This window comes from Thamnophis sirtalis, unplaced genomic scaffold (genome assembly GCF_051295495.1).
Source record: "Thamnophis sirtalis isolate CommonGarterSnake01/CBP01778 unplaced genomic scaffold, rThaSir2_p1.2 scaffold_3, whole genome shotgun sequence".
Lineage (NCBI taxonomy): Eukaryota > Metazoa > Chordata > Lepidosauria > Squamata > Natricidae > Thamnophis > Thamnophis sirtalis.
Window position 1 is genome coordinate 23,326,982 of NW_028261383.1, and position 19,655 is coordinate 23,346,636.

General features: G+C 42.4%; 1 protein-coding gene and 1 pseudogene across 1 annotated transcript; both read right to left on the bottom strand.

Annotated features, from left to right (window-relative positions):
• Positions 1-1,674: 1,674 nt before the first annotated feature.
• On the bottom strand, positions 1,675-12,979 carry LOC148047595 (uncharacterized). The gene is given in 4 exon segments (XM_087708086.1): positions 1,675-1,945; positions 3,545-4,017; positions 4,019-5,443; positions 12,666-12,979. Coding segments are annotated over 3 exon segments (1,953 nt in total). The 3' UTR covers positions 1,675-1,945; positions 3,545-3,803.
• Positions 12,980-15,643: 2,664 nt separating this feature from the next.
• Positions 15,644-19,420, bottom strand: LOC148047596 (uncharacterized; annotated as a pseudogene).
• Between the last annotated feature and the right edge of the window lie 235 nt (positions 19,421-19,655).

Genomic DNA, 19,655 nt, shown 5'->3' on the forward strand with positions numbered 1-19,655 from the left:
TGTCAAGAAAGCGGTGTGTAACCTTCCACTAGTTCTTAGCCTCCTCCTGCCTGGCCGCAAGTTTTTGATACGAGCAGAGGCTGCTTGTTGGAGCAAGGAAAACTCCAGTGCTGGGCTCCCATGGCTGCGAGTGCCAAGGCATAGGTAGAATAAAAGGCTGTGCAGCTGTGATGGAAAGAACTGAACAACATCCAGGAGTGTGGATGAGAAGGTGAAGCGAAGCGGCAGCTACTCTTGGTGGTAACTGAGCCCACTGCAACAATTTGCTCCTTACTCCAATAGGTGTAGTGGGCTCATTTAATGGAAAAAGTAGTTGCTACCTCGCTCGCATCATCCAGGTTCTAGGGTGTTGCTCCAACTCTTTTCACCACAACTGCACACTTTTCTCCCAATTGTAGCTATGCATTGGCACACGCAGCCGTGGGATCTGAGCACCATGGTTCCCCTTGCTCCAAACAGCAGCCTCTGTTCATGTGAAAAAGCTGGCGGCCAGGCAGCAGGAGGCTAAGGACGGGTGCAAGACGTCATACCATTTCCGACCAGTTTGGGTGTGGACTGGGGAGCTGTGCGAGGAAGTCATACCCAAAAGAACTATGGCAGAGCCTTGCAACTTTCACCTGCCAGCTGGCCTCTGGGTATGGCCCCTCCTCCTCTCCCCTACCCCTTTCCGCACTGTCCTGTTTTTCCAAACACCCAATCTGGGCATCAGTTCCTAGGGAGTCGCCCCAACCGAGGAGGTTCAGACTGCGGTTGGCCCACCGCATAAACCTCTCCCACCCCTTTTGAAATGGCCACTCAATGGGTCTCTCGGACACCTGGTAAAAAGAAAACAACCGTACAGCAAAAACGTCATATATAAAAATAATAGAAAAGGGGGCTGCTGTGTATTCTTTAATGGACTGCTAAATTGGCCACGCCCATCCAAATGACCTAACCATGTTCACCCAGTCACATGACGACTTAGCCATGCCCCACTCAGCTGGTCCATCCTTCCAAAAGTTTGAGGACCCCTGCTTTACATGGAGGTAGGTGAAGGGGACAGCCTCTGTGTGTCTTTGAATAGTGTGGGTGTGCAGATACTCCAATAAGACAGATAGTATAAACATTCCTGATAATTCTCCCTTCCTCCAGACAGAAGCCCGAAGACTTACTGTGCCTACCACTCCCAAATGCCATTCCTTTTCCCACAGTCAGGACATTCAAAAAGCTTCACTCCTCTGTGAATCCTCAGGTGTATTTCCAGTTCAAAATTATCAGGGACACTTTTCTTACAATCTAGCCATTCATATGGCCTCTCTCTTCTGAGAGTCCTCTGGTGTTGTATCAGCTTGGCCTGCCTGCTATAGCTTTTGCCACATGGGGACAACTGGTAGGGCTTTTCTCTGGTGTGAGTCTTTCCATGAACAACAGGGAAGCTGTTCTGACTTAAGGTTTTGTTGCATTGAGAACATTGATATGGCTTTTCTCCAATGGGATCCTCTCGGGCATAATCGGCTGCGATCTATAATCTTTGCTTTTGCCACAATAGGCAGATCTGTGGATCTTTTCCACCACTGACATTGTTGGATTCTCAAGGACATCAAAAATACTCTCAATCCCTTGCTGGGCGGAGCATTGATTCAAGTAACTGTTTCCTTCCTCACAGGGTGAAGCCTGCATTAGACCTTTTCGTTTCCACTGACTTCCAGATATTTCCCTTTTTTTCTGAACTAGGAAATTATTCCCCTTGATATTTTCATATGTTTCTTCCAGATAGTCTACATTTTGTCCAGCTCAAAACTCTTTTCCTGGTTTTGTCTTCCTTATCTGTAAGCTGCCGGGGAAGAAGAGTTTTGGGGATTTCCAGAAGAACTAACAAGATTTTGATTGCTGCCTTGGTTCCCTTTGCATTTTAATGCTGCTTGTGATTCAGTTTTCCACAGTGCTCTCTTTGGCATTCTTTTGCCTATAAAATTCACATAAAAGGATTAGTTTCATTATGATTTATAAAATGGCTGCACAAGATTTAAAAAATAAAGAAATCCAAAGTCGTACATTACAATAAAAGGGTAAGATGCCAAAATGCTAACTTAACTTCTTACCTTTGTTATTTATATTTTCAATATACCTGTCAAATGCCCATTCAGTTATGAAATTAATTTGTTGACTTGGGTCAATCATGAGTTCATAGAATTCCAAAGAGTTATCATCGAATATACCAGGAAGTGCTGGGGACAGATTATACATATTTACATACCCGTGTTTCACTGAAAATACGACCCAATTTTATCTTCTTCAAAATAAGCACCAGGTCTTAGTTTCAGGGCATATCTTACCTGTTTACCTTAGGATCATTGCAGCCAGACGGCCCGCGCCCTGACACCTGTTGCACCGCCACCTGACTTCTTCTACGGCTGCTCATGGCTAGACACCGCATAGCTTATCTTGCAGCCCATGCAAGCTATCTTCAAACTATTTCTCAGCTGATTAAAAAATTGTTAACTTCTGGAGGATTATTTTTTGAGGAAATGATGTTTTAAAAAGCTATCTTTTTCCCTTTGGCTAAACTCCTCTAAGTGCACTCCAACCATTTCCACTTGACTTCACTTTCTTTCACTCTTGCTTCCCTTCTGAGAAGGCAGAGAAGAATGTGAGTCAAGTATGCGTATGTTATGCTGCCGCTTGTAGCAGGATGCCGTGTGGCCATTGCACCATTACCACAGATGAATCCGGGGCCCAATGAAAATTGGGGCTGCTTCCAGGACAAAGTCCTGAGACCAAATGATATACGTCCCTCCCTCCCTCCCCAACATGAGGTTCAGAGGTCTTCAAAAGGTAAGGAGGAAGAGGGTGTGAGGTCTGGGGGGGTGGGAGCCTGGTGCAAGGGGAACCTGGGTGAGGGAGTGAAGGGCCAAGGGGACACAAGGGTTAGGATACACAGCACAAGAGTGTCTTGGAGGGTGGGGGAGGCCTGGAGATGCCTATGGCAGGCAAGCCTGGCTCTGTGCAAGGCCTCCAAGGGTTTTCCCCAGCTCTGAATAGACAGTGTTCTGCTTAGCGACTCGCACATTTGATTAATGGCTGCCTCAGGGAGAAAAGGGGGATTTGGATAGTAAAGGAAAGCAATTTCAATTAACAGCCATTGCAATATGCAGCTGTAATTCAAGGTCCATCATAGTTATATCTTGAGGACAACATTTATGCTCTCTACAGAATTCTGGGGCTTAAAATCTGGGTGAAACCAAGGTAGAAGACTGAAATTCCACATGTGGAAATTCCATAATCAACATACAAAAGCTCCATCCAAAATTCCGTTTTGAGGAATTTTTCCTACTTCTGCAAAAGGATATATCCAGATAACTAGAAATTAGTAGTTAGCCATTTTCCATTTTCCTTTTCTCTCCACCTACAAATTTAATCCTGACAAATGTTTGAGCAAAATGAATCAGGCCAAAATTCAAACAATCAATTTCTCACCAACACTTTCAATGGGAGATCACAAATAAAATTCAAGTATTCTCTAATTTCATCTACTTTAACATCTAGTTTTCTTCATATGGATTACCTTATGTGCAATAAGGGATGATTTATGTTTGAAGCAATGTCCACAGACCAGATAAAGATTTCTCCACGGTGTGAGTCTTCTTGTGTATCACTATGTGGAAATTCTGACTTGACACTTTTTCTATAGATAAGGCATTCAAAATGTTTCTCTCCTATAGTCTAACTAAGTTGGAATTATCACTGAAACATTTCCCACAATCAGGACATTTAAAAGGTTTTTCTCCTGTGTGAGTCCTTTGATGAATCACCAGATGGGAATTTTAACTGAAACCTTTCCCACAGATACAGCATACAAAGGGCCTTTCTCCTGTGTGAATCCTCTGGTGTCTCACCAGGCTGGAATTCTTAATGAAACCTTTCCCACAATCAGGACATTCAAAGGGTTTCTTTACTGTGTGAGTCTTCTGATGTCTCACTAGGCTGGAATTATCACTAAAACGTTTCCCACATTTAGGACATTTAAAGGGTTTCTCTCGTGTGAGTCCTCTGGTGTTTCACCATATTGGAATTATCGTTAAAGCTTTTCCCACAATCAGGACATTCAAAGGGCATTTCTCCTGTGTGAATCCTTTGGTGTCTAATCAACTTGGAATTCTGACTGAAACCTTTCCCACAATCAGGACATTCAAAGGGTTTCTCTCCGGTGTGAGTCCTCTGGTGTATCACTAGGTAGGAATTTTTACTGAAACTTTTCCCACAATAGAGACATTCAAATGGTTTCTCTCTTACGTGAGTCCTCTGGTGTCTAACTAAGTTGGAATTATCACTGAAACATTTCCCACAATCAGGACATTCAAAGGGTTTCTCTCTGGTGTGAGTCCTCTGGTGTATCACTAGGTAGGAATTTTTACTGAAACTTTTCCCACAATAGAGACATTCAAATGGTTTCTCTCTTACGTGAGTCCTCTGGTGTCTAACTAAGTTGGAATTATCACTGAAACATTTCCCACAATCAGGACATTCAAAAGGTTTTTCTCCTGTGTGAGTCCTTTGATGAATCACCAGATGGGAATTTTGACTGAAACCTTTCTCACAGATACAGCATACAAAGGGCCTTTCTCCTGTGTGAATCCTCTGGTGTATCACAAGGCTGGAATTATTGATATAGCTTTTCCCACAGATAGGACATTCAAAGGGCCTTTCTCCTGTGTGAAACCTCTGGTGTATAAGCAACATGGAATTCTGACTAAAACTTTTCCCACAATCAGGACATTCAAAGGGTTTCTCTCCTGTGTGAGTCCTCTGATGAGTCACCAGATTGATATTCCGACTGAAACCTTTCCCACAAATACGGCATTCAAAGGGCCTTTCTCCTGTGTGTATTCTCTGGTGTATCACCAGATTGGAATTATCACTGAAACATTTCCCACAGATAGGACATTCAAAGGGTTTCTCTCCTGTGTGAGTCCTCTGGTGTATCACCAGGTGGGAATTCTGACTGTAACGTTTCCCACAGTCAGAACATCCAAAGGGTTTCTCTCCTGTGTGAGTCCTCTGGTGTATCACCAGGTGGGAATTCTGACTGTAACGTTTCCCACAGTCAGAACATTCAAATGGTTTCTCTCCTGTGTGAGTCCTCTGGTGTTTCACCAGGCTGGAACTCTGACTAAAACTTTTCCCACAAATACGGCATTCAAAGGGCCTTTCTCCTGTGTGTATTCTCTGGTGTATCACCAGATTGGAATTATCACTGAAACATTTCCCACAGATAGGACATTCAAAAGGTTTCTCTCCTGTGTGAGTCCTCTGGTGTTTCACCAGGCTGGAACTCTGACTAAAACTTTTCCCACAATCAGGACATTCCAAGTTTTTCTCCCCTCTGTGCATGGTCTTGTGTCTCAGGAGATGGGAATTTTTAATGAAACCTTTCCCACAATCTGAATATTCATAAGGTTTCTCCCTTCACTTTTTCATGCACTGTATCCCTGAGTTCTGCATAATCTGCTTATTCCTTCTTTTGACTATCAGCTGCTGGAGGAGGATCAGAATTGTATGGTTTTCTGACAGAATGGAAAATATTCTGATTTCTGGCTTGATTTTCTTCCCTTGTCAAGGTTGCTTGTTATTTTCAGTTGTCCAGAGCGTTCATCGCCATCCTTTTTGTCTGTAAGATTCAAATAAAAATGTAACTTTAATTGTTTATAAAATTGTTAGAGATGATGTGAAAAAAGAAAAATAGTATAGACCATTTTGCTTATAGAAGTCCTCAGCTGCAAATAAGAGAAGAAAATACTATCTACAACCCCTCTCGTGAAACCCAACTCAAGTAGTCCTTATTTAAACTACTACAATTGGAACTCATATTTCTGTCACTAAGCAGCTCAATCATTAAGCATCATGTCACATGAAAGTGCTAATTTAGATCTGTTCCTCTGTAGTTGTTAAGCTAATTACGGTGGGTTGTTCAAGGCAATTTCATATGACTGTGACTTGCAATTTCCTCCCAGTATACCCACTGATTTTGCTTGTCAGAAGCTAGCTGGGAAGGTCACAAATGGGGATCATGAGTGTGGGATACCGCCGGCATCATAAATGTGCAACTATTGGCAGAACCCAAATTGTTGCAACTCCTTTTACATCAAATTCAAAACCACACACACTGCTGACATGCGGTCACGGAACAAATGCTGGGATTAACATAAATTTTGTGAACCAGGTGCACGTCTGCTTCTACTGTGCCATAGTAACTTCGAAGGCTCAGGGAAGAAGTGGTAAATGAGGACTCCCTGTGCAACCAAAGATGCCAATAGCTATTTCTTAAGAAGTGCTGGATTAAGCACAATTGAACCTGGTTAATACCTGCATGGGACAGGAAATACCATACTTATTGTCAGGACACGGAAATAAAAAAAAACTTTTATTCATCTGTCATGTTCAATACACGTGTGGATTACAAGCTATATCAAAAGGGCAACTTCAAGATATAATGGGAGACTTTAACTACCCTGATATCAACTGAGAGACAAAGTATACAGCAAGTAGGAGATTGAACAGATTCCTAACCAACTTAGCTGACAACTTTGTCATCCAAAAAGAAGAGGAGGGAACTAGAGGAAAAACTATATCAACCTAATTCTTACTAATAAAGAAACGATAGAAGGACTTGAAGTTGCTGGAACCTTGGGAGAGTGACCACGTCTTACTGGAATTCAATAAAATGCAAACACAAGCAACAGAATATAATCCAACCAGTGTCTTAAACTTTAGAAGAGCTGATTTTAAGAAGTTCAGAGCCTAAGCAAAATTTCATGGGATAAAAATCCTAAAGGAGAAAACAATGCAAGGAGTGTGGGAAATACTGGAAAATCTATATATATAAAAACGAAATGCCACTCATGCATTATCACAAAATCTCCAGAACCGTAAAGCCCCCAAAACTGCAAATGATCAGAGCGTCTGAATAGAAGTCCTGCAAGGTCCCTCCCAGCTCTGTCACAAACCCTCCAGTGATGGGAGCCCCCACAACCTCTGGAGGGAAGCCATTCCCAAAGAATCCTCCTTCACTTGGAAGAGACTTTTCTAATCTTCCCACTGGAAGGAAAACTGCAGCCACCAGTTTCACAGCGTGCAGCCCCAGTGGGCTTAAATTCGGGGAGGGAAGGAACCTGCAGCAGCAGCAGCTGAGATGCTTCAGCCCAGTTGCTTCTCTGCTTCCAGGACTCTCCTCCCACCCGCCCTCAACTCACCTTCCAGCTGCTGCTTCGGCCATGGGAAGAGCACAAAAGCCGCTCTGCACACCACTCTCCTCCCATGAGTGATCCGGAACAGGAAGTTCAGCTATTCCCAAAGGTGCTTTTTTCAAAAGGCAACTGGACTTTCTTCTACTTTTCCCGTCGCTTTCCAACCCTTCTAGCAATTCAGTACTCGATGGTTTTAACTCCTTTAAGCTCAACCCCAAGTATTATCCTCTGTCTAGGCACAAGTGTTGCCTATTTGAGCACCATCTCCAGATTGGAGGCAGAAAAAAAAATCCTTCTCCAGTTTCTACCTGAGGCGTTTGCAAAATGTTTCCACTGATTAAATGCTATCAAGTCGTTTTTGACTTCTAGCAACGGACTTTGCAGCTGAGCCTAGTGAAATAGTGAAATGTGATGTTACTTAACCTTGTGAAGATTAGCTATGTGCCGAGCCCTAAAAGTTCATGAAGCTTTTACAGAATTACACAATCAGGTTTCTTAGGGGTGACTCTCAGTGGAGATCAAAACCTCTCTACATGCCAAAACTTTATGACTCTGTGGCTCCCAGGATTTTAGGGCATGGCAGCAGCATCAGGCCAGACACTCCAGGGGAACGAGCTTCACTCCTGCTGGCCAGGGCTGCATCCAAGAGCATCAACCATCAAGTTTCATTCTTGGAGGAGGAAATTTTATATCTGCTAAATGCCAGGTGTAAATTCTGTAAATTTGCTTGCACTGAAGACTCCCATTAGATCACACAGAGAAACATATACAGCAGGACATAGAAAATGCAGCCTAAAAAGGACGGTTTTACTGCCTACGCATGGTAGAAGAAATATCCCCCCCCCGTCGCAAAAAAAATGTTAAAAAGTGGCAAAAATAGAATAGTCTATCAAACCACATGGCTAACTGATCACCAGGCTAACCTTTTTAATAAGACACCCTGCAATGCCATTTTTAATGCAGATTTAATAAGGCATGGATGGTGAGGATAGTGGATTTTGGTTCTGGGATCTGTTGTATGGAGGAGCCTAGAATAAAATAACCGCAAAGGGAGTTTATTCACCTATACTTTCAATAGATCACAAATGAAATTCTAGCACTCTCTCTACTCAGCTACTTTTCCTAATGTAGATTACCTTGTGTGTAATAAGGGATGGTTTATGCTGCTAGAAGTAATGTCCACAGACTGGACATTTCAAAGATTTATCTACCGTGTGAGTCCTCTGGTGTATCACTAGGTGGCAATTCTGACTGAAATTTTTCCTACAGATTCGACATTCAAAGGGTTTTTCTCTTGTGAGAGTCCTCTGGTGTTTCACCAGGTTGTAATTATGATTAAAGCTTTTCCCACAGAGAGGACCTTCAAAGGGTTTCTCTCCTCTGTGTGAATCTTTGGTGTCTAACCAACCTGGAATTCTGACTGAAACCTTTCCCACAATCAGGACATTCAAAGGGTTTCTCCCTTGCACGAGTCCTCTGGTGTCTAACCAAGCTGGAAATATAACTGAAACCTTTTCCACAATCAGGACATTCAAAGGGTTTCTCTCCTGTGTGAGTCCTCTGATGAGTCACCAAATTGATATTCTGACTGAAAGCTCCCATAGATATGGCATTCAATGGGCCTTTCTCCTGGGTGAATCCTCTGGTGTGTCACCAGGCTAGAATTGACACTCATACAGTTTCTCCTTGGAGTCAAACTATTGATGAATCACCATTCTGAAATTGTGACTAAAGGTTTATTCACAATCAGGACATTCACATGGTTTCGCTTTTGTGGGAGTCCTCAGGTGCTTCATCAAGATGGAATTCTCACTGAAACTTTTCCCACAAAAGGATGTTCAAATGGTTTTATTCCTTTGTTTGCGTCCTTTAGTGTCTCAAGACCTGGTAATTTCTGATGAAACTTTCCCACAATAGCAATAGCAATAGCAGTTAGACTTATATACTGCTTCATAGGGCTTTCAGCCCTCTCTAAGCGGTTTACAGAGTCAGCATATCGCCCCCAACAACAATCCGGGTCCTCATTTTACCCACCTCGAAAGGATTGAAGGCTGAGTCAACCCTGAGCTGGTGAGATTTGAACAGCCGAACTGCTGAACTGCAGTCAGCTGAAGTAGCCTGCAGTGCTGCATTTAACCACTGCGCCACCTCGGCTCTATAATCTGCACAGTCTGCAGATTCTGCACAGTCATATGCAGAGTATATGTATATATGCATATACAATCTGCACAGTCATATGTTTTCTCCCACCCTTTCCTTCAGAAAACCATCCCTTGCATGGTTTTCTGAAGGAAATGGAAATATTTTGATTTCTTCCCTTTTCAATGTTGCTTCTTATTTACAGTTGCCCCAAGTGCTCTTATTGCCATCCTGTTTGCCTGTAAGATTCAAAGTGTAGCTTTTATATATACAGTATGTATGGCTGTGTGTGTGTATTCCAGCATAACTCTGGAACACCTCGAGCAATTTCAGCCAAACCTGGTACACAGCTTACTTACCGTCTGGAAACAAATACTGTGGGGGTAAGACATCCCTAACACCTGTCAGCCTCTGCTTCACTTACTTGCTATCAGCTGCCATAAAAACGGAGAGGGTGGGGGCATGGTATTTGGGATGGGAATAAATGGTACAGGGGGTGATATGGAAAAGGGAGTTTTCTTTGCACCATCTTCTGGGCATGCCGGTGGCCGGTCTTTGGACCTGGTGAAGGTGAACCATCTTGCATGCCAACATGATGATGCCTTTTGGAGATGCAACCCACTTGACACCTTAGGGAGTTGCAGATTGGACATTGGGGTGGGGTCATTTGATATGTACTTGTTCGCACTTTTCTGGCCCAGATTTTGTTTACTTTCACTGCTATCGTTTCATAACCAGTAAAAGTATTTTAATTCCACGAACAATGGAGTTGGGAGTCTTCTTTCTTGCTTATTGATGGAGGCACGCATGACACCTCTCAGTGTGTTTGTGTCTCTGTGTGTGTGTCAATCTGTGTTTGTGTTCCAGCATAATCCAAGAACGCCTGGGATGCTTAAATTAAAAGGACTGAATTATGTCAAGTCACAGACATTTTGATGATAGTGATTTTGGATTCAAGTTCTGTTAAGATAGAGCCTGTTATGTCTTAAAATGGCTTCTACTGTACAGCACGGTGGAGTTGCCATACTCCACAAGGGGGCTCTCTCTATTACAGGATTGGGATAAATACATACCTGGGTTAAGCCAGGTTATGAGCTAGTTGTTTATAGAGATGATGTGAAAAAAGGAAAAATGTACTGTATTTTGAGTATAAGATGCCCTTTTTTCCCTCAAAAAAGATGAAAATCTGGATGCGTTTTATACATTGAATACAACATTTTTGGCCTCCTGAAACCCCGCCCCCTTTGCAAAAATTGCCGTGCACAGCCTTTAGAAGGCTTCCAGAGTGGTCTTGGGGAGCAAAAATGAACAAAAAACAGCCAGTTCCCCCCCCCCCCCCCAGGAGCACTCAATAAGCCTCCTAAAGGCTAGGCATGCCTTTCGACAAGAAACGGGCCTGTTTTTGTAAAAAATGGACCATTTTTTCTCTTTTTTGGGCCCCCAGCCCCCAGAAGCACTCTACAAGTCTCCTAAAGGCTATGCGTACCCTTTTTCAAAAAAAAAAGGGCCCATTTTGATGAAAAACGGGCCGTTTTGGGGATGTCTGCAGAGTGCAAAAACCTTTTAAAAATTTGCCTCTTCAAAAACTTGGTCCATCTTATACTCTGGTGCATCATGTACTCTGAAAAAAACCAGTATATATTACAATGAAAAAACAAACATTCCCCAACACTACAATAATCACTTACATTATTGATGATTGATGATTCATATGACAAATCCATGTTCAAATATCCATTCAATCAAATTCAGTTATTTCGTTGGGTCAATCACAAATTCTTAGCAATGCAAAGTGTTATTATCCAATATATATGGAAGTGCTAGGGATAGGTTAGGTAGCTGCAGATATATGCATAGAGAGAAATACAGATACACCCACCTACACGTGTATATATGGAGAAAATCTCTGTCTCTCATGCCTGACAATATGTCCCAAAATGGTTACAGTCAAACCTTCTGCCCTAAATTTAGAGATGCGGGGGCTTTAACTGATGAAATGATGCCAAAAGCCTCCGCTTGCTTTGAACCACCCCTTTTGCTCATGGAACTTGCAATTTCCTGCCAGTATACCCACTGATCTTGCTTGTCAGAAGCTATCTTGGAAGGTCACAAATGGGGATCATGAGTGTGGGATGCTGCCGCCATCATAAATGTGCACCTTTTGGCAGAACCCGAATTGGTGCAACTTCTTTTCCTGCACCTTGAAAACTGCTGACATGCGGTCACGGAACAAATGCTGGGATTAACACAAATGTTGTGGGCCAGGTGCAGGACTGCTTCTACTGTGCCATAGTAACTTTGAAGGCTCGGGGAAGAAGTGGTAAGTGAGGACTCCCTGTGCAATCAAAGATGGATTAAGCACAATTGAACCTGGTTAATACATGGATGGGGAAAGAAATACCACACTTATTGGCAAGAAGTAAAAAAACTTGTAAATTTTATTCATTTGTAATTTTCAGTACCCGTGTGGATTACAAACTATATCAAGAGGGCAACAACAAGTTTTAATGGGAGATTTTAATTGCCCTGATTTCAACTGGGAGACAAACTATACAGCAAGTAGGAGATTGAACAGACTCCTAACCAACTTAGCTGACAACTTTGTCATCCAAAAGGTAGAGGAGGGAATTAGAGGAAAAACTATACTCGACCTAATTCTTACTAATAGAGAAGCGACAGAAGAAATAGAAGTTGTCGGCACCTTGGGCAAGTGACCACGACTTACTGGAATTCAATAAAATATAAAAAGAAGCAGTAGAATATAATCCATGAAGGAATCGAACAGGAATGCATGAAATTTGCAAATGGCACCAAGTTGGCAGGAATAGCCAACACCTCAGAAGACAGGCTCAAGAGAATAGAATCTCAATAGATTTGAACACTGGGCCCTACTTAACAAAATTAAATTTGTTGGAGGAAAAATAACGTTTTACACTTATGCAAGAAAATCCAAATGGACTGGTACAGAATAGATAGAACCTGGCTCAAGCAGTAGCTACGAGAGAACCCTTGAAGCTCTAGTGGACAATCATTTAGATATGAGCCAGAATGTACTGCAGTGGCAAAAGAAAAGCCAATACAATACTAGGCTGCATTAACAGAAAGATAGAATCAAGAGATAATATCACCAATTGAAAATTATGACAGTCAGGACATCCAAAGGGTCTTTATCCTGTGTAAACCCTCAGGTGTATTGCCTAACTGGAAGTTCGACTGATTTTTTTCTTACAATCTGGACATTCATATGGGTTCTCTCTTGTGAGTGTCCTCTGGTGTACTATCCGCTTGCCCCCCTTGCTTTACCTTTTGTCACATTGGGAGAACTGGTGGGGCTTTTCTTTGGTGTGAGTCTTTCCATGAACAACAGGGAAGCTGTTCTGCCTTAAGCTTCTGCTGCATTGAGAACATTGATATGGCTTTTCTCCAGTGTGGATCCTCTCAGGCACAATCGCCTGTGATCGATAATCTTGGCTTTTGCCATAATAGGCAGATCTGTGGATCTTTTCCACCACTGACATTCTTGGATTCTCAAGGACATCAAAAATACTCTCAATCCCTTGCTGGGCGGAGCATTGATTCAAGTAACTGTTTCCTTCCTCACAGGGTGAGGCCTGCATTACGATCTGCCTTATCTGGCTGTCCAAGTGACCTTTATCGTTTCCACTGACTTCCAGATATTTCCCTCTTTTTCTGAAGTAGGAAATTATTCCCCTTGATATTTTCATATGTTTCTTCCAGATACTCTGTTTTTTGTCCAGCTCAAAACTCTTTTCCTAGTTTTGTCTTTCTTATCTGTAAGCTGCCAGGGAAGAAAAGTTTTGGATATTCCCGAAGAACTAAGAAGATTTTGATTGCTGCCTTAGTTTCCTTTGCATTTTAATGCTGCTTGTGATTCAGTTCTCCATCGTGCTCTCTTTGGCATTCTTTTGCCTGTAAGATTCACATAAAACGGTTAGTTTAATAATGGTTTATAAAATGACTGCACAATATCTAAAAAAAAACCAGATCCAAAGACATCAATTACAATAAAAGGCAGGATGCCAAAATGCTAACTTAACCTGTTACATTCATTATTTACATTTTCAATATACATGTCAAATGCATGTCAAATATACATTCAGTTATGAAATTTATTTGTTGACTTGGGTCATTCATGAGTTCATAGAATTCCAAAGAGTTTATCATCAAATATACCTGGAAGTTCTGATATATATATATATATATATCACCCATGTTATATATATATATATATATACATATATATACATATACATATACATATATATACATATATATACATATACATATACATATACATACACATACACATACACATACACATACACATACACATACATATACATATACATATACATATATATATATACCCATGTTATATATATACCCATGTTTTCCCCAAAAATAAGACCCACTTTTATTTTCTTTTGGGCCCCAAAATAAGCACCAGGTCTGAGTTTCGGGGGATGTCCTACCCGCTTCCCTTAGGACAGGGATGGCTGAATTTTTGTTGTTGGTGGCCAAAAATGCAAGCGCGCATGTGCAATGGCATAGGCACATACTGGCACCCATAATGTAAAGCACCCTCCTGCATGCACACAACACCCACAAACACACACATACGCCGCACTGCTCGCCTCCAAGCTGAGGTTGGAATTTTCTCCAGGGGGCCGGGGGAGGCCATTTTCACCTTCCCCAGGCTCCAGGAAAACCTCAGGAGATTGGGGAGGGCGAAATATGGGCCCAATGAGCTAGCCCTCCCCAGGCTCCAGAGGCTTTCCTGAAGTTTGAGAAGGGCGAAAATGGCCTTCCCCAAACCTCTGGGAGGCCGAAAATCAGCTGCCTGGCGTTTGGGCAGATATGAATCAACAGATTAACAGAGTTGGAAGGGACCTTGTAGGTCATCTAGTCCAACTTTCCACTCAAGTGGAGAGTTCACCATCATGGGCTTAGGACCATCGCCCGTAGGCACCCCATGCCCTGACACCTTTTGCACCTGTCTGACTTCTGCAGCCACTAGCAGCCAGACAGCGCATAACGTATCACGTAGCCCATGCAAGCTGTGTCCAAACTGTTTCTCAGCTGATTAAAACACTTTTAATTTCTGGAGGATTATTATTCCTTTGAGGAACTAATATTTTAAAAAGCTCCCATTGGCTCCCCCTTTCCTTTTGGCTAAACTCCTCTAAGTGCACTCCAGCCATTTCCACTTGACTGCATTTTCTTTCACTCGGTTCCCTTCTGAGAAAGCAGAGAAGAATGCGAGTCAAGCATGTGTCTGTTATGTTGACGCTTGCGCTAGGACGCCATGTGGCATGTTGCGCGGTTACCACAGTTCACACCAGGGATCAATCCAGGGCCCACTGAAAATGGTGGCTGCTTCCAGGACAAAGTCATGAGGCCCAATGATAGATGTCCTTCCCTCCCTCCCCAACATGAGGTTCAGAGAGCTTCAAAAGGTAAAAAGGAGGAGGGTGTGAGGTCGGGTGGGGTTGGAGCCAGGTGTAAGGGAACCCTGGGAGGGGGGGGGAAGTGAAGGGCCAGTGGGATGCAAGGGTTAAGCAAAATGTCTTGGAGGGTGTGGGAGGCCTAGAGATGCCTACGGCAGGCAGCCCTGGCCCTGCACGAGGCCTCCAAGCATTTTCCCCAGCACTGAGTATACAGAGTTCTGCTTAGTGACCTGCAAATTTGATTAAGGGTTGCCTCAGGGAGAGAAGGGGGATTCAGGTAGTAAAGGAAAGCAATTTCACTTAACAGCGATGCAACATGCAACGGTAATTCAAGACCCATCATAGTTATATTTTGAGAACTACTTTTGTGCTGGCTGCAGAATTCTGGCGCTCACAATCTGGCTGAAACGAAGATAAAAGAGTGAATCTCCACACGTGGGAATTCCACAATCAACAGACAAAAGCTCCTCCCAAAATTCCTTTTTGAGGAATTTCACTACTTCTGCAAAAGGAAATATCTTCTGCTGATAACCAGAAATTAGTAGTTAGCCATTTTCCATTTCTCTCCACCTACAGATTTTAATTCTGAGAATGTTTGAGCAAAAAGAATCAGTCGAAAATTAAATCAATCCATTCCTCACTTACACTTTCAATGGGAGATCGCAAATGAAATTCAAGCATTCTCTAAAGTCATCTACTTTTCTTCATATGGATTACCTTGTGTGCAATAAAGGATGATTTATGCTTGAAGTAATCTCCACAGATTGGACATTTCAAAGATTTCTTTACAGTGTGAGTCTTCTGATTTTTCATCAGGTTGAAACTCAGACTGAAACTTTCCCACTATCAGGACATTCATAGGGTTTCTCTTCTGTGTGAGTCCTCTGATGTGCCACCACGTTGGAACTATAACAAAACCTTTTCCCACAGATAGGAGACTCAAATGGCTTCTCTCCTGTGTGAGTCCTCTGATGTCTCACCAGATGGGAATTTTGACTGAAATTTTTCCCACAATCAGGACATTTGAAGGGTTTCTCTCCTGTGTGAGTCCTCTGATGAATCACCAGATGGGGATTTTGACTGAAACTTTTCCCACAATCAGGACATTCAAATGGTTTCTCTCCTTTGTGAGTCCTCTTGTGTCTAATCAAGCTGGAAATATCACTGAAACATTTTCCACAATCAGGACATTCAAAGGGTTTCTCTCCTGTGTGAGTCCTCTGATGAGTCACCAAATTGATATTCTGACTGAAAGCTTTCCCACAGATAGGACATTCAAAGGGCCTTTCTCCTGTGTGTATTCTCTGGTGTATCACCAGACTGGAATTATCACTGAAACATTTCCCACAGATAGGACAAAGGGTTTCTCTCCAGTGTGAGTCCTCTGGTGTATCACCAGGTGGGAATAATCGATATAGCTTTCCCCACAGATAGCACATTCGAAGGGCCTTTCTCCTGTGTGAGTCCTCTGTTGTCTCACCAGGTTGGAACTCCGACTAAAACTTTTCCCACAATCAGGACATTGAAAGTTTTTCTCTCCTCTGTGCATGGTCTTGTGTCTCAGGAGATGGGGATTTTTAATGAAACCTTTCCCACAATCTGAATATTCATAAGGTTTCTCCCTTCACTTTTTCATGCACTGTATCCCTGAGTTCTGCATAATCTCCTTATTCCTTCTTTTGACTATCAGCTGCTGGAGGTGGATCAGAATTGTATGGTTTTCTGAAGGAATGGAAAATATTCTGATTTCTGGCTTGATTTTCTTCCCTTGTCAAGGTTGCTTGTTATTTTCAGTTGTCCAGAGCGTTCATCGCCATCCTTTTTGTCTGTAAGATTCAAATAAAAATGTAACTTTAATTGTTTATAAAATTGTTAGAGATGATGTGAAAAAAGAAAAATAGTATAGACCATTTTGCTTATAGAAGTCCTCAGCTGCAAATAAGAGAAGAAAATACTATCTACAACCCCTCTGGTGAAACTCAACTCAAGTAGACCTTATTTAAACTACTGCAATTGGAACTCATATTTCTGTCACTAAGCAGCTCAATCATTAAGCATCATGTCACATGAAAGTGCTAATTTAGATCTGTTCCTCTGTAGTTTTTAAGCAAATTACGGTGGGTTATTCAAGGCAATTTCATATGACTGTGACTTGCAATTTCCTGCCAGTATACCCACTGATTTTGCTTGTCAGAAGCTAGCTGGGAAGATCACAAATGGGGATCATGAGTGTGGGATGCCACCGCCATCATAAATGTGCAACTATTGGCAGAACCTGAATTGTTGCAACTCCTTTTATATCAAATTCAAAACCACACACTGCTGAAGTGCAGTCACGGAACAAGTGCTAGGATTACCGCAAATGTTGTGGACCATGTGCACATCTGCTTCTACTGTGCCATTTGTCTGAAATAATATTCGGTCTCCTGTTTGATCAGGAGGAAAGCCATTCCCAAAGAATCCACCTTCACTTGGAAGAGACTTTTCCAATCTTCCCACCGGGAAGAAAATTGCAGCCACCAGTTTCACAGCGTGCAGCACCAACAGGCTTAAATTCGGGGAGGGAAGGAACCTGCAGCAGCAGTAGCTGAGATGCTTCAGTCCAGTTGCTTCTCTGCTTCCAGGATTCTCAGGATTCCTCTTTCTAGGAACAGGTGTTGCCTGTTTGACCACCATCTCCAGATAGGAGGCAGAAAAACATCCTTCTCCAGTTTCTACCTAAGGCATTTGCAACATGTTTCCACTGATTAAATGCCATGAAATCGTTTTTGACTTCTAGCAACCGATCTTTGTAACTTAGCCTTAAAATGGGATGCTGCTCAGCTTACGAAGATTAGCTATGTGCCAAGCCCTAAAAGTTCATGAACGTTTTATAGAATTACACTTCAGCTTTCTTAGGGGTGATTCTCAATGGAGATCAAAACCTCTCTACATGCCAAAACTTTATCACTGTTGCCCCCAGGATTTTAGGGCATGGCAGCAGCATCAGGCCACACACTCCAGGGGAACGAGCTTCACTCCTGCTGGCCAGGGCTGCATCCAAGAGCATCAACCATCAAGATTCATTCTTGGAAGAGGAAATTTTATATCTGCTAAATGCCCAGTGTAAATTCTGTAAATTTACTTGCACTGAAGCCTCCCGTTAGATCATACAGAGAAACATATATAGCAGGGCCTAGAAATGGAGCCTAAGAAAGACGGCGTGATTGCCTCTATAGGACAGAAGAAATATTTCCCACTTCCTCAAAAAAATGTAAAAAAAAGAAAGGCATGGATGGGGAAGATAGTGGATTTTTGTTCTGGACGCTGTTGTATAGAGATAAGAGAATAAAATAACCCAAAAGGAGATTATTCACCTATACTTTCAATAGATCACAAATGAAATTCAAGCATTCTCTAAACCCAGCTTCTTTTCCTAATATAGATTACCTTGTGTGCAATAAGGGATGGTTTATGCTTGAAGTAATGTCCACAGACTAGCCAATTCAAAGATTTCTCTCAGGTGTGAGTCCTCTGGTGTATCACCACATTGGAATTATCACTAAAGCTTTTCCCACAGATAGGACATTAAAATGGCTTCTCTCCTGTGTGTGTCCTCTGGTGTCTCACCTGACTGGAATTATCCCTAAAACGTTTCCCACAGGTAGGACATTCAAAGGGTTTCTCTCCTGTGTGTATCCTCTGATGAGTCACCAGGCTTGAATTCTCAATGAAACCTTTCCCACAGATAGGACATTCAAAAGACTTCTCTCCTATGTGAGTCCTCTGATGAGTCACCAGGCTTGAATTATAACTAAAGCTTTTCCCACAGATAGGACATTCAAAAGGCTTCTCTCCTGTGTGAGTCCTCTGGTGTCTCACCTGGCTGGAATTTTCACTAAAACTTTTCCCACAGATAGGACATTCAAAAGGCTTCTCTCCTATGTGAGTCCTCTGGTGTGTCACCAGGCTAGAATTATTACTACAGCTTTTCCCACAGGTAGGACATTCAAAGTGTTTCTCTCCTGTGTGTGTCCTGTGATGAGTCACCAGGCTTGAATTATCAATGAAACCTCTCCCACAATCAGGACATTTAAAGGGCCTTTCTCCTGTGTGAATCATCTGGTGTCTAACCAATCTGGATTTCTTACTGAAACCTTTCCCACAATCAGGACATTCAATGGCTTTCTCTCCTGTGTGAGTCTTCTGGTGTATCACTAGGTCGGAATTCTGACTGAAACTTTTCCCACAATAGAGACATTCAAAGGGTTTCTCTCCCGTGTGAGTCTTCTGGTGTATCACTAGGTGGGAACTCTGATTGAAAGTTTTCCCACAATAGAGACATTCAAAAGGTTTCTCTCCTGTGTGAGTCCTCTGGTGTCTAACTAAGTTGGAATTATCACTGAAACATTTACCACAATCAGGACATTCAAATGGTTTCTCTCCTGTGTGAGTCCTCTGATGAAGCAGCAGATGGGAATTTTGACTGAAACTTTTCCCACAATCAGGACATTCGAATGGTTTCTCCCTTGAATGAGTCCTCTGGTGTCTAACCAAGCTGGAAATATGACTGAAATCTTTCCCACAAGCAGGACATTCAAAGGGTTTCATTCTGTGTGAGTCCTCTGATGAGTCACCAGATTGCTATTCTGACTGAAAGCTTTCCCACAGATATGGTATTCAAAGGGCCTTTCTCCTGTGTGAATCCTCTGGTGTGTCACCACGCTGTAATTATCAGGAAAGCTTTTCCCACAGATAGGACATTCAAAGGGTTTCTCTCCTGTGTGAGTCCTCTGGTGTCTCAACAGATTGTAATTATGCCTGAAAGCTTTCCCACAGATATGGC